This window comes from Anopheles arabiensis, chromosome 2, assembly GCF_016920715.1.
Source record: "Anopheles arabiensis isolate DONGOLA chromosome 2, AaraD3, whole genome shotgun sequence".
Taxonomy (NCBI): domain Eukaryota; kingdom Metazoa; phylum Arthropoda; class Insecta; order Diptera; family Culicidae; genus Anopheles; species Anopheles arabiensis.
The window spans coordinates 61,097,473-61,112,013 of NC_053517.1; the positions used below are offsets into that span (position 1 = coordinate 61,097,473).

The 14,541-nt window shown below is 39.6% G+C and overlaps 2 protein-coding genes and 2 long non-coding RNA genes across 4 annotated transcripts; 1 reads left to right on the forward strand and 3 right to left on the reverse strand.

Annotated features, from left to right (window-relative positions):
- Window positions 1-524: 524 nt before the first annotated feature.
- Window positions 525-2,848, reverse strand: LOC120898058. Its single transcript, XR_005738615.1, has 4 exons — window positions 1,866-2,848; window positions 1,156-1,425; window positions 738-972; window positions 525-646 (listed from the first exon to the last, which is right to left on the reverse strand). It is a non-coding gene; the product is annotated as an uncharacterized LOC120898058 (long non-coding RNA).
- A 179-nt stretch (window positions 2,849-3,027) lies between these two features.
- Window positions 3,028-3,920, reverse strand: LOC120898062. Its single transcript, XR_005738618.1, has 3 exons — window positions 3,905-3,920; window positions 3,487-3,721; window positions 3,028-3,395 (listed from the first exon to the last, which is right to left on the reverse strand). It is a non-coding gene; the product is annotated as an uncharacterized LOC120898062 (long non-coding RNA).
- Window positions 3,921-8,390: 4,470 nt separating this feature from the next.
- LOC120893223 lies at window positions 8,391-9,794 on the reverse strand. The gene is made up of 2 exons (XM_040294994.1): window positions 8,757-9,794; window positions 8,391-8,649 (listed from the first exon to the last, which is right to left on the reverse strand). Exons 1-2 carry the CDS (start codon window positions 9,287-9,289, stop codon window positions 8,391-8,393), a joined length of 792 nt encoding a protein of 263 aa, XP_040150928.1. The 5' UTR covers window positions 9,290-9,794.
- A 1,893-nt stretch (window positions 9,795-11,687) lies between these two features.
- Window positions 11,688-13,369, forward strand: LOC120898051. The gene is made up of 2 exons (XM_040303389.1): window positions 11,688-11,912; window positions 12,021-13,369. Exon 2 carries the CDS (start codon window positions 12,118-12,120, stop codon window positions 13,192-13,194), a length of 1,077 nt encoding a protein of 358 aa, XP_040159323.1. The 5' UTR covers window positions 11,688-11,912; window positions 12,021-12,117; the 3' UTR covers window positions 13,195-13,369.
- The last annotated feature ends 1,172 nt before the right edge of the window (window positions 13,370-14,541 follow it).

Sequence of the window (14,541 nt, forward strand, 5' to 3'; positions counted from 1 at the left end):
TTGCTGGGGCTGCAGCCCGACGACCTTATTTGTCGCCGAGAGTGTGTGTTCGGCTGCCCCTGTGGTCGCCAATGATGGGACGGCAGCCGGAGGCCTCGGTGTTGGCGGCGGTTGCAACCCAAGCCGTACGCGGTGTCCTGCAAGCACGGGGACCGGTGCCAACGCGATGGCCGCCGCGATGATGCAGAAAAAGTGAGATGGGCCCGATCGCGATGGCGTCCGCGGGTTCTTGTTGGGATCCCCCTTACGCAGGAGGATCCCATCCTCGTAGCCACTGTTATGAACTGCTCTTTGCACTTATTATTTTATTAACAGATATTAAAACTTTACATAATAAATAATAATAAAAACGTACAACACTTAAAATCGCACAATTGCGGTGGGCGCCCAACCGTGCATGGCTCAGGCGCCCAACGGAAGACATGATTGGGCGTGGGGGTACGGATGAAACGGACCTCCCGTTCTTTCGTGTATTGTTTACATTCGTTTATCCGTGTATTTCTTTCATTCGGGTTGTTTATCAACACAGTGTATTTCAAATTTACCGTTACTTTATTGAAAAATAAAATATTCTAAAAATACACTATTTTTCATACAAACCTTATTCAGCGCACGAAAACGGGTATCACGGAGTTCCAGCATTCACCTGTAATTAAATTAAAACATAAAACATAAAATAAGTAAAGAAAGTTATTTGCATTTCGTACAAATAAAGCGTTGAGAATGCAATACATTACCATTATCAACATGTTTGTTGTATTCAACATGTTCAAACAACATGTTGTAGCCGCCTAAAACAAACATGCCTCCAGTTGAAATGATAGTATGACGACGAACGTGCAGGAGTTGCGTCGTCATCGAGGGCTAAGCCAGCTTCATCGTTTTGGCAGCATTCCGTTAACCAGATGTGATTGTCCTTCGTTATGAAGTGTAACTAACCGACCGTACATGATGAGAACGGCTTATCTGAAACTAAAGAAAATGAATAATATCAGTCAAGTGCATTTCATGCTGATCATTCGTGATCGTTTCTTGGATGTGCAAAGGAATAATGGGGACATTTTTACATATTTTTTCATTTGCACGCTTCCTACTCGCACCAGTGTAACTAACACCCAATACTATGCCGTAGATTTGGGCGCGTTTGTTACGTACCTGTGGGCCCGGCAAGTTTTTACACTCTCGGAACGTCACCTCTGTGGCTCAAACATCTGTGCTAGCATTTTCAGAGCGCAAATATCGCCTTGCAATCATAACGCGTCTACCACGTCCATTCGTTCGGCGTACGTTTGCTGCAGGTGGTTGCTGTCCGCTTGGGCTTGCTTCAATATGCTGCGCTTCGTGCGGTGGTGATGATCTTTATGTTACCAAATTACTGCGACTTCCGGACGGTTGTGAGAGCCAGCTGTAATCTTCACAGCACAACTGAAATAGACAATATAAGAGAAAAGATTCAGATTGCGCCAAGATTGCGCATAAATTTTCAAGATTATATGTCCGAGATATATAAATATTTTTCGACAGATAAATATATCAAACCGATCCGTTTACAGATAAATATATGCGCAATCTGAGATTGCGCATCGTCTATTGCTACGGTCACAAAAATTGAGTGAAAATGAGCGGAATTCACCACAGTTTTAAAAGAAAATTCAGCCAAATCCAAGGTGTATTATTGTTTGAGTTTCGGCAGGAGCCCACAACATTAAGCTGTCAAAATGAACATTTACTGTGTACCTATTTTCGGCAGCATTTAAAGTGAAAAATAACTTGTTTATCGTGATATTAAAGTTCCGAACAAGTTAGAATAAGTTAAATAAGCATAAAATCTTTAATATACACCACTTTTTCATTGTTTTACTCACAAAATCACAAAACCTGCCGAACGATTGGCAGTGGATCAGCCTTCCGGCTGATGCTGCTGAGATTTTGGGTCCCCGATGTTGTCGCGCTATGCAGCGCTTGCTGCTGCTCTCGATCCTCACCGCGATGGCGATAACGCGGCGGTGATGCTGCTGCTGTGCGGCTCCCTGGGACGGCGGCGATGGTGTGACGGCGATGGTATGACGGCGATGATGATGACGATGGTGATGACGATGATGATGATGCCGCGATGATGATGACGATGATGATGATGCCGCGATGATGATAACGATGATGATCCTTGCCCCAGGGCAGCAGCGATGTATTTTTTTCGATGACGGGCGGCAGAGATGAAAATAATCAGGCGGCATGGTTCCTCGCCCTCCTATGATGCTTTGGCTCATCGTGCTTCTTTTATGCTGTGGCTGCAGTCGGGGGCAATTGGCGACGCCCGTTCGACTGCAGCCGGGACGGCATGCTACCTCGTCCCTCTGGACACTGTGGCTGTAGCTGAGGCGCAATTGGCAACGCCTGTTCAACTGCAGCCAGGGCGAAAGCGTTCGCGCCGATGTGGACTGCTGTGTTACAGTCGATGCAACTTGTGCGTTGCCGATCCTGTTGTGCTACCGAGGCGGAATGTTACGTCGCCGTGGTGAGAGGCAGGGCTCGAGCCGCGGCGGAATTTGTGCCTCGCCGATAATGTGCTGAGCTCGAGCCGGGCGGTATTGCTCGTCGCCGATGGATCCTTGCCGTGCTGCTGCTGCAGCTGGGCGGAATGCGTCCTCGCCCGATGAAGCTGGGGCTGCAGCATGGGCGGATGTGACGCCCATCCGAAAATCCAGCAGCAAGGCGGAAAGCAGCCTCGCCTGTGTTGCTGCTGGCGTTGCTGGGGCTGCAGCCCGACGACCTTATTTGTCGCCGAGAGTGTGTGTTCGGCTGCCCCTGTGGTCGCCAATGATGGGACGGCAGCCGGAGGCCTCGGTGTTGGCGGCGGTTGCGACCCAAGCCGTACGCGGTGTCCTGCAAGCACGGGGACCGGTGCCAACGCGATGGCCGCCGCGATGATGCAGAAAAAGTGAGATGGGCCCGATCGCGATGGCGTCCGCGGAGTTCTTGTTGGGATCCCCCTTACGCAGGAGGATCCCATCCTCGTAGCCACTGTTATGAACTGCTCTTTGCACTTATTATTTTATTAACAGATATTAAAACTTTACATAATAAATAATAATAAAAACGTACAACACTTAAAATCGCACAATTGCGGTGGGCGCCCAACCGTGCATGGCTCAGGCGCCCAACGGAAGACATGATTGGGCGTGGGGGGGTACGGATGAAACGGACCTCCCGTTCTTTCGTGTATTGTTTACATTCGTTTATCCGTGTATTTCTTTCATTCGGGTTGTTTATCAACACAGTGTATTTCAAATTTACCGTTACTTTATTGAAAAATAAAATATTCTAAAAATACACTATTTTTCATACAAACCTTATTCAGCGCACGAAAACGGGTATCACGGAGTTCCAGCATTCACCTGTAATTAAATTAAAACATAAAACATAAAATAAGTAAAGAAAGTTATTTGCATTTCGTACAAATAAAGCGTTGAGAATGCAATACATTACCATTATCAACATGTTTGTTGTATTCAACATGTTCAAACAACATGTTGTAGCCGCCTAAAACAAACATGCCTCCAGTTGAAATGATAGTATGACGACGAACGTGCAGGAGTTGCGTCGTCATCGAGGGCTAAGCCAGCTTCATCGTTTTGGCAGCATTCCGTTAACCAGATGTGATTGTCCTTCGTTATGAAGTGTAACTAACCGACCGTACATGATGAGAACGGCTTATCTGAAACTAAAGAAAATGAATAATATCAGTCAAGTGCATTTCATGCTGATCATTCGTGATCGTTTCTTGGATGTGCAAAGGAATAATGGGGACATTTTTACATATTTTTTCATTTGCACGCTTCCTACTCGCACCAGTGTAACTAACACCCAATACTATGCCGTAGATTTGGGCGCGTTTGTTACGTACCTGTGGGCCCGGCAAGTTTTACACTCTCGGAACGTCACCTCTGTGGCTCAAACATCTGTGCTAGCATTTTCAGAGCGCAAATATCGCCTTGCAATCATAACGCGTCTACCACGTCCATTCGTTCGGCGTACGTTTGCTGCAGGTGGTTGCTGTCCGCTTGGGCTTGCTTCAATATGCTGCGCTTCGTGCGGTGGTGATGATCTTTATGTTACCAAATTACTGCGACTTCCGGACGGTTGTGAGAGCCAGCTGTAATCTTCACAGCACAACTGAAATAGACAATATAAGAGAAAAATACTGTTAGTGGAGCGCAATCCATGTTAAACATTAATTTAATTAATTAGGTAAGCTAACAGTACGACGATGATCTGGATACCGCCAATCACCGGCTCGTAGATTCGTGAACGCATTCATCATCACTGAAGATTTGGTACCTCCATAACAGTCCGCCTCAGACGACTAAATTATTAGCAGTTGCGATCTGATACACGACGCCTAAACGCGATGAGAAAAAAACACATAAAAAACGTTTTAGATGAAAAAAATAATGTCGGTTTGGCTTAATAAACATTAAAATTAAATGTTTATTTTGCTTTTTCGCACGGCATATTAGCTGAAATGAAAAAATTAACATTACTAACCAGTTTATCATACTGTCTTTATATTACTTTAGCTACTGACTTACTCGGACTGACTTAGGTCAGACATACTTTAACTTTGCTTCAATTTAGCATGGGTCCAAGTTCCAGCCGATATGCATGTTGGTGGCGAGTAACTCGAAAACACCAAGAAAAGGTACATAAAACGCGGGTACGTGAGCTTGGCGACATTCGGTAGCACAAGCAACAGGCACAATATTCGACATCACACCATATCCTATTCCTTCTTCCACAAGTCCTTTAACTCCTCCCACTCATTCATAAGTCTGCTCGAAATGCAGTATAAAAGGGCTAACACTTTGCTAAACAATTTTAGTTCAACTTCAGACTCCAAAGTTAATACATCGTGTCAGTGCCTCGTGAAAAAATGTCTAAAAGTGTCTTTTGTGTAAATTTGAAAATATTAGTGCAATTTCGTACATTTTGCAAAAGTTACACCATGTCGACGCAAGATAAACTAACGTGTCTTTGTTTGGAGGAAGAAGTTGTGGAAGAGTCTCAAGTACCACTTTCTCTACAAGTGATGCCTTCGGCCATTGCGGGTGTGCATTCGTTTCGTCATTCAGATGTGCCAGTCCGTGTTGTTGGACAACTTCCGACGACAAGTGCAGTGCCATCGGTGGTTCCGGTTGCCGTTCCTCGTGCCATCCGTCCTCCCGGCTTGCCGGTCCGTGTTGTTGGACAACTTCCGACGACAAGTGCAGTGCCGACGGTGATTTCGGTTGCCGTTCCTAGTGCCATTCGTCCTCCCGGCATGCCGGTCCGTGTTGTTGGACAACTCACGACAACAAGTGCAGTGCCTTCGGTGGTTTCAGTGGCCGGTCAGCGCGCACGGCTCAGTCAACAAAGAATGCCAGTTCGTGTTGTTGAACAGGTGAAGGTAACGGATGCAGTGTCAGCGCTGGTCTCGAATGCCGGTGATGGTAATCATCATCGGTCAACATTACCTGGTGTTGCTGCACCATTCCGTCCGTTAGGCCAGCAACATCGACAGCAACCGTCAACTAATACTGCTGCGCCATCATTGGTACCGGTTGCTGATGCTCTACCGCAGCAATCAGGCATGAAGATCGGTAGACAACAGGCATTGACGGGATCTGCAGTACCATCGATTGGATCGTTTGCCGAAGTTCATGCTCCGAAGAACCAGCGTGGTATGAAGACCACTGTTGTAAGACAACAATTACCCACCAGTGCTTCTGCATCGGTGATAGCGGCTGCAGGAGGATCTGTTTGTGTTGTGAGCCGTACACCAGCCAAAATGATCAGCGTTAATGTTCAAAAACCATCAACGAGTACTGCTATATCTGAGCAATCTTTTACCGGTGTTCCTAGCCAGATCCGACCGCCAGGCAAGATAGTTGATGGTGGAAACCAAGAGCCATCGACAAGCACCGGTACATCGAACATAAAGACTGAACGAGCAACTGGTAGTGTTGTGATAAATTTGCCTGAAAATATAACCAGGAAAAGTTATCAGAAACCGTCAACGAGTTCTGCTACGTTTTCGGTGTACGAACCTGTGCTGCCTTCGTCGCCAATAATGATGATCACCGACGATGAACACCAGACTGCAGCAGGAGCAAAGCAAACAGTCCTTTCAATTACTTCAACAGAGCATTCTGGAAGCTACTGCCCTCTTTGTCGGATGATGTTAATGAAAATAGATGCACGCAGCGCTCAGATATTGGTGATTTTAAATGAGCAGTCCACAATACTGAATCCTATGAAGGGTATAAGAAGAAATGCGCAGAGTTTGGCCATGGAAAAAATCGGAAATGAACAACAGTTTGATGCTTTTGAAGCAAAAATAGCTGAAGATGATTTTGCATTTTGCAGTTATACTCAAAGGATAGATGCAGATATCAGCAGCCAGGATGCCAACAACAGGATGCATGAGGCTTTAGACGTGTTGTTTGATAGGAATTTTCTTGCACGGTGTAGCTGGGAAGGATCGTCAGGAAAAAAAATAGCTTTTAGTAAATACCGAAATAAAGTGCGCTTATTTAAGTCTATCGCCACAAACCACGTAGGAATAGAAGTAGATATAGAATATGTTAAAGAATATTTAAAAAGAAAACTGACGCATGCACCGGCAAGAGTAAACATGCAGGGAAATGTTAAAACAAGCTGCCATAGAAGGAAGAAATAAAAATATATTTATTTAATTAAATTGCTCTACCTATTCATAGTTGCCGTTACCGCATCGCCGTTTATATATTACATATTATTTATTGATAAAAATATTGCTTTTCCATTTTTATCTATTGTAATGTACTATTGCTACTATATTACAGCTTTTATCTATTCTTTAATAAACTTCGAAGCAGTCCTTGCGTCTGATAGAAAAACAATTTCTAAATCCTGAAATGGTGAAACACCAACGTAATATCTTGAAAATGAAATGAAAGATTGTAAAACACTTTACCAATTCATAATTAACCAAGAACTCAAACCAAATATACAAAAATACATACATTACATTAACATACATTTACATTTAAACATTACATTTAAATTCTTATAAACAATATAACGGCCAACCTTATAAGAGGTAAAGGTAAACATCCTTTTAGGTTAAGTCAAATTTTATTATTTATTTTCACTTCATTAATGTGTCTATAAGAGGTACAAATACATAATTACTATCATCAGTTTTAAATGCAACTAATTTACACTTTATATCTTCTATCAAAAATACCATCTCTTGTGTAGAAAGATCGTTCACTTCAGCTTCATCAATGTCTTCCATCAATGGCGAAGAACAGTATTTATCTGGACTAATTATTTTATCAAATGCCTTCCCGTAAATGTTAATAACAGATCCTTCTTTTGTTGCCCTACAATATTGAACAATGTAATTATCTTTTGTTAGAAACCAATTTGCCTGAGATGTTGGATAAAATGTGGTATTTTAATTTACATACAGTACTACTCCTTTTTTACGTGTTCCAAATAAGGGTATGAGTTATTTCTTGCCGTTCGAGATTTCGAAGATTGTTCCGATATTCTATTTGCAGCCTGAACCAAAACCTGATGACCGTTTCGAAGTGAATTTTTAACATGAAATAATGTACCTTCAAAACGATAAGATGACATATTTTTAAGAACTCCAAATTTGTCCACATCTTCGAAAACATGTACCAAACTATGTACATTGCTAGTCAAACGGTGTTCACCGTAAATGACACCATACTCTACAACAAACTGTTTGAGAAGCCGGTCCGCTTCTGGCCAAAAATGTTTGTAAATTTCCGAAGAAAATGCTCTTATTGCACAAAAATACAACATATAATGTTTGTATTCCATTTCAGTTAATACATTTTTCAACACTATAAAACTGGCGTAATGTAAAAACATGTGATATTCAATGGCTTTCCATAAACCAGTGTCTTCAATTCGACGGAATTTGCGATGATATTCAGGCGGAATTTCCACCTTTTGAAGTAGCGAATTTATGTAATTCAGCGTTTCCGATGACCAACTGCGCCCTATTAGCTTTCCTGATTTCCATCCGACGATTAATGTTCGTGATATTCCAAAGTCTATCAAATGCAATACATCCGCGATAATAATATTTCGAATGATATCGATTGTCTTTAGATGCAGTAGAGGTGTTCTTTCTCGGTGGTGGTCACCATACTTTTCTCCACGAAACTCTTCATCCGTTCTTCTTGGTGCGTCTATCTTCGAAAAATACATCACTCGAGCTTTTTTATTAAATTGTCCTTCGACTGTACATCTCTGGCATCCCAGTTTATGATTGAAATAGGCAACACCTTTTATGTACGCTCGTGCAGGTGCGTCTGCGATAAATGCTCTAATAATTATTTTGATGGTCTTTTGGCTATTTTTATACCATTATCTATCAACTCATTGAGCTCCTCCACGAGTGGACGAAGGTATTCATCTAAACTCTTCGGTTTAGATTGCCCATAAAAATTGCCAACCATCAACACAGGAACTTCTGGCATTTCGTGAATGCTCATCAGTATTAGCCAAAACTGTTTTCGGGTGCTCTTGTGCAACGGTAGTCCATCAATAAAGAAATTTAAAGAAAACTCATTTACTGTTGGTTGTACATCACTGCAAATAGAAAAAATGCATTAGATTTTGTCATTTTTAACAGCCTTGTTAAACAATACGGCCTTTCCGATCTGCTCCTGAATAAAACAATATTATTGTTTACTCACCGGAAATAGTTGTGGAGAACCGATCGTACTCCCGGATACCAAAACTCTCCTCCAGCTATCGGTTCTATTTCCTTTCCACACTGCTTTGTTCTAAGTAGCGTACGCGCATCTTTTGGTAGGTTAAATTCGGTTCGTGCATACAAAATAGCCAATAAACTGTTGAGTGCTTGGTGCGTCTGATATGTTTTTAGAGCCCAGTTTCTAATAACTTCCTCAATTGGCTCATCTTCCTTTGGGGAATCTGGTGCATTTTTCAACATTATCTCGGATACGTCATCGTTGATAATTTCGCAGTCTTCATTGTTGTCAATCTCTTCGATATTTATCCAATCATAGTTGTGTTCTTCTTGATCAATATCTTGAGGACCACATACGAGAAGATCATGCACACAAATGTCCTCTTCATTAATTGCTGATGGGTTGCTGCTCATCCCAAAAGAACTACTTTCGCCAAATAACTCGGCCTCAAGCTTTTTGTTACCGGCTTGAGCAATTTTATAAGAGGAGCCTGTTTCACGCTTTCTTTTCATCATTTTCACACTTAATTTTCACAACACCAATTTCACAAACACAGCACAAGCCACACAAACGTTTCAAACTTTGGATCAATCAATCGGTCGACTGTTTTAATGGAACTGTACCTTTTATTCTATCACAAATCAGGAGGTACGAAATACACATTTGCTTTAGTAGCTTTCAGGTGCAATGCTTGTTTAAGATAAAAAATGTAAAATGGCTGTTGGTTTCATTTTGCAAATCAGTAACAGCCATCGCGTTTTTGCTCCTACCATTTATTGTACTTTAGTGCCCACTGTCAACCGTTTGACGATTGACACAGGTGCTAATTTCAAACGTCTTCCGTCTTATTAGCAGGAACAACGCTAACGATATTCCGGAAAATAAATAATGCTGTTGCATCTTAATAGATATAAATAAAGTACGTTAACAGCAATAACACGATTACACGACGACAATACGACCATAACAAACTCTGGTGTCAATCGTCGCGGTCAAGCAACAGCAACTAAACCCGAGAAAGGCCGGGATAAGCTGTTCCGTAACTAAACTAATGCTCTAATTAATAAATAAACGAATTAATGAATAATTCGATCGACACATGCATTCATATATATATATATATATATATATATATATATATATATATATATATATATATATATATGTCCTCTTCATTAATTGCTGATGGGTTGCTGCTCATCCCAAAAGAACTACTTTCGCCAAATAACTCGGCCTCAAGCTTTTTGTTACCGGCTTGAGCAATTTTATAAGAGGAGCCTGTTTCACGCTTTCTTTTCATCATTTTCACACTTAATTTTCACAACACCAATTTCACAAACACAGCACAAGCCACACAAACGTTTCAAACTTTGGATCAATCAATCGGTCGACTGTTTTAATGGAACTGTACCTTTTATTCTATCACAAATCAGGAGGTACGAAATACACATTTGCTTTAGTAGCTTTCAGGTGCAATGCTTGTTTAAGATAAAAAATGTAAAATGGCTGTTGGTTTCATTTTGCAAATCAGTAACAGCCATCGCGTTTTTGCTCCTACCATTTATTGTACTTTAGTGCCCACTGTCAACCGTTTGACGATTGACACAGGTGCTAATTTCAAACGTCTTCCGTCTTATTAGCAGGAACAACGCTAACGATATTCCGGAAAATAAATAATGCTGTTGCATCTTAATAGATATAAATAAAGTACGTTAACAGCAATAACACGATTACACGACGACAATACGACCATAACAAACTCTGGTGTCAATCGTCGCGGTCAAGCAACAGCAACTAAACCCGAGAAAGGCCGGGATAAGCTGTTCCGTAACTAAACTAATGCTCTAATTAATAAATAAACGAATTAATGAATAATTCGATCGACACATGCATTCATATATATATATATATATAAATATATATATAAATATATATATATATATATATATATATATATAAATATATCTATATATATAAATAAATATATATATATATATATATATATATATATATATATATAGATATATATATATATATATATATATATATATATATATATATATATATATATATATATATATATATATGAATGCATGTGTCGATCGAATTATTCATTAATCTGTTTATTTATTAATTAGAGCATTAGTATACGGTAGCTTATCCCGGCCTTCTTCAGAGTTTGTTATGGTCGTATTGTCGTCGTGTAATCGTGTTATTGCTGTTAACGTACTTTATTTATATCTATTAAGATGCAACAGCATTATTTATTTTCCGGAATATCGTTAGCGTTGTTCCTGCTAATAAGACGGAAGACGTTTGAAATTAGCACCTGTGTCAATCGTCAAACGGTTGACAGTGGGCACTAAAGTACAATAAATGAAACGCGATGGCTGTTACTGATTTGCAAAATGAAACCAACAGCCATTTTACATTTTATCTTAAACAAGCATTGCACCTGAAAGCTACTAAAGCAAATGTGTATTTGCACCTCCTGATTTGTGATAGAATAAAAGGTACAGTTCCATTAAAACAGTCGACCGATTGATTGATCCAAAGTTTGAAACGTTTGGCTTGTGCTGTGTTTGTGAAATTGTGTTGTGAAAATTAAGTGTGAAAATGATGAAAAGAAAGCGTGAAACAGGCTCCTCTTATAAAATTGCTCACAAAAGCTTGAGGCCGAGTTATTTGGCGAAAGTAGTTCTTTGGGATGAGCAGCAACCCATCAGCAATTAATGAAGAGGACATTTGTGTGCATGATCTTCTCGTATGTGGTCCTCAAGATATTGATCAAGAAGAACACAACTATGATTGGATAAATATCGAAGAGATTGACAACAATGAAGACTGCGAAATTATCAACGATGACGTATCCGAGATAATGTTGAAAAATACACCAGATTCCCCAAAGGAAGATGAGCCAATTGAGGAAGTTATTAGAAACTGGGCTCTAAAAACATATCAGACGCACCAAGCACTCAACAGTTTATTGGCTATTTTGTATGCACGAACCGAATTTAACCTACCAAAAGATGCGCGTACGCTACTTAGAACAAAGCAGTGTGGAAAGGAAATAGAACCGATAGCTGGAGGAGAGTTTTGGTATCCGGGAGTACGATCGGTTCTCCACAACTATTTCCGGTGAGTAAACAATAATATTGTTTTATTCAGGAGCAGATCGGAAAGGCCGTATTGTTTAACAAGGCTGTTAAAAATGACAAAATCTAATGCATTTTTTTCTATTTGCAGTGATGTACAACCAACAGTAAATGAGTTTTCTTTAAATTTCTTTATTGATGGACTACCGTTGCACAAGAGCACCCGAAAACAGTTTTGGCTAATACTGATGAGCATTCACGAAATGCCAGAAGTTCCTGTGTTGATGGTTGGCAATTTTTATGGGCAATCTAAACCGAAGAGTTTAGATGAATACCTTCGTCCACTCGTGGAGGAGCTCAATGAGTTGATAGATAATGGTATAAAAATAGCCAAAAAGACCATCAAAATAATTATTAGAGCATTTATCGCAGACGCACCTGCACGAGCGTACATAAAAGGTGTTGCCTATTTCAATCATAAACTGGGATGCCAGAGATGTACAGTCGAAGGACAATTTAATAAAAAAGCTCGAGTGATGTATTTTTCGAAGATAGACGCACCAAGAAGAACGGATGAAGAGTTTCGTGGAGAAAAGTATGGTGACCACCACCGAGAAAGAACACCTCTACTGCATCTAAAGACAATCGATATCATTCGAAATATTATTATCGCGGATGTATTGCATTTGATAGACTTTGGAATATCACGAACATTAATCGTCGGATGGAAATCAGGAAAGCTAATAGGGCGCAGTTGGTCATCGGAAACGCTGAATTACATAAATTCGCTACTTCAAAAGGTGGAAATTCCGCCTGAATATCATCGCAAATTCCGTCGAATTGAAGACACTGGTTTATGGAAAGCCATTGAATATCACATGTTTTTACATTACGCCAGTTTTATAGTGTTGAAAAATGTATTAACTGAAATGGAATACAAACATTATATGTTGTATTTTTGTGCAATAAGAGCATTTTCTTCGGAAATTTACAAACATTTTTGGCCAGAAGCGGACCGGCTTCTCAAACAGTTTGTTGTAGAGTATGGTGTCATTTACGGTGAACACCGTTTGACTAGCAATGTACATAGTTTGGTACATGTTTTCGAAGATGTGGACAAATTTGGAGTTCTTAAAAATATGTCATCTTATCGTTTTGAAGGTACATTATTTCATGTTAAAAATTCACTTCGAAACGGTCATCAGGTTTTGGTTCAGGCTGCAAATAGAATATCGGAACAATCTTCGAAATCTCGAACGGCAAGAAATAACTCATACCCTTATTTGGAACACGTAAAAAAAGGAGTAGTACTGTATGTAAATTAAAATACCACATTTTATCCAACATCTCAGGCAAATTGGTTTCTAACAAAAGATAATTACATTGTTCAATATTGTAGGGCAACAAAAGAAGGATCTGTTATTAACATTTACGGGAAGGCATTTGATAAAATAATTAGTCCAGATAAATACTGTTCTTCGCCATTGATGGAAGACATTGATGAAGCTGAAGTGAACGATCTTTCTACACAAGAGATGGTATTTTGATAGAAGATATAAAGTGTAAATTAGTTGCATTTAAAACTGATGATAGTAATTATGTATTTGTACCTCTTATAGACACATTAATGAAGTGAAAATAAATAATAAAATTTGACTTAACCTAAAAGGATGTTTACCTTTACCTCTTATAAGGTTGGCCGTTATATTGTTTATAAGAATTTAAATGTAATGTTTAAATGTAAATGTATGTTAATGTAATGTAAGCAACAGCAACTAAACCCGAGAAAGGCCGGGATAAGCTGTTCCGTAACTAAACTAATGCTCTAATTAATAAATAAACGAATTAATGAATAATTCGATCGACACATGCATTCATATATATATATATATATATATATATATATATATATATATATATATATATATATATATATATATATATAAATATATCTATATATATATAAATAAATATATATATATATATATATATATATATATATATATATATATATATATATATATATATATATATATATATATATATATATATATATATATATACATATATATATATAATTAAGCGGTGTACATTTATTATTCGGCTTTTTATTCAAAAAGATTAAATGTTACTCCAATGAGTTCTAAACTAAAACTAAAACTCTCACATTAATTCTACCTCGGTTGGCGGTGTATGTTTGTGGGAGCTGTCTGCGTCCGGCTGGTGTCCGATGTCGCGCGACCGTGCTGTCTGCGTTGTCGGCCCGGCTGGTGTCCGATGATGCGCGCCCGTGAAAAATAGAAGAGATGGAATGTGCCGCGCTGCAACATGGTAAAGCATTGTGTCGTGCCACGTGATGGTGTCCAATGCCACATAACTCCTCCAGGGGGTGAAAAAAAAGCGTGTCATGCGTTCAAACTGTCTTCGAGATTATTTTCTCTACGATGGTTTCGTGACGACTTATGTGAGCGAGATTTCCTCTTTTCTATCTGATTTGATATGGCTGAGATGAAACGACTAAAGTAAAAATAGGCAAATATGATAATGGCAATAGATACTGTAGTGGTCACTCCCAGTCCAGTTAAAAAGCTCCAATTCCAAGTAATATTTTTATATTGTTGCAAGTAGATGTGTTCGATGTGTTTGCGATTCGTCAATGTTCTATCATCCAG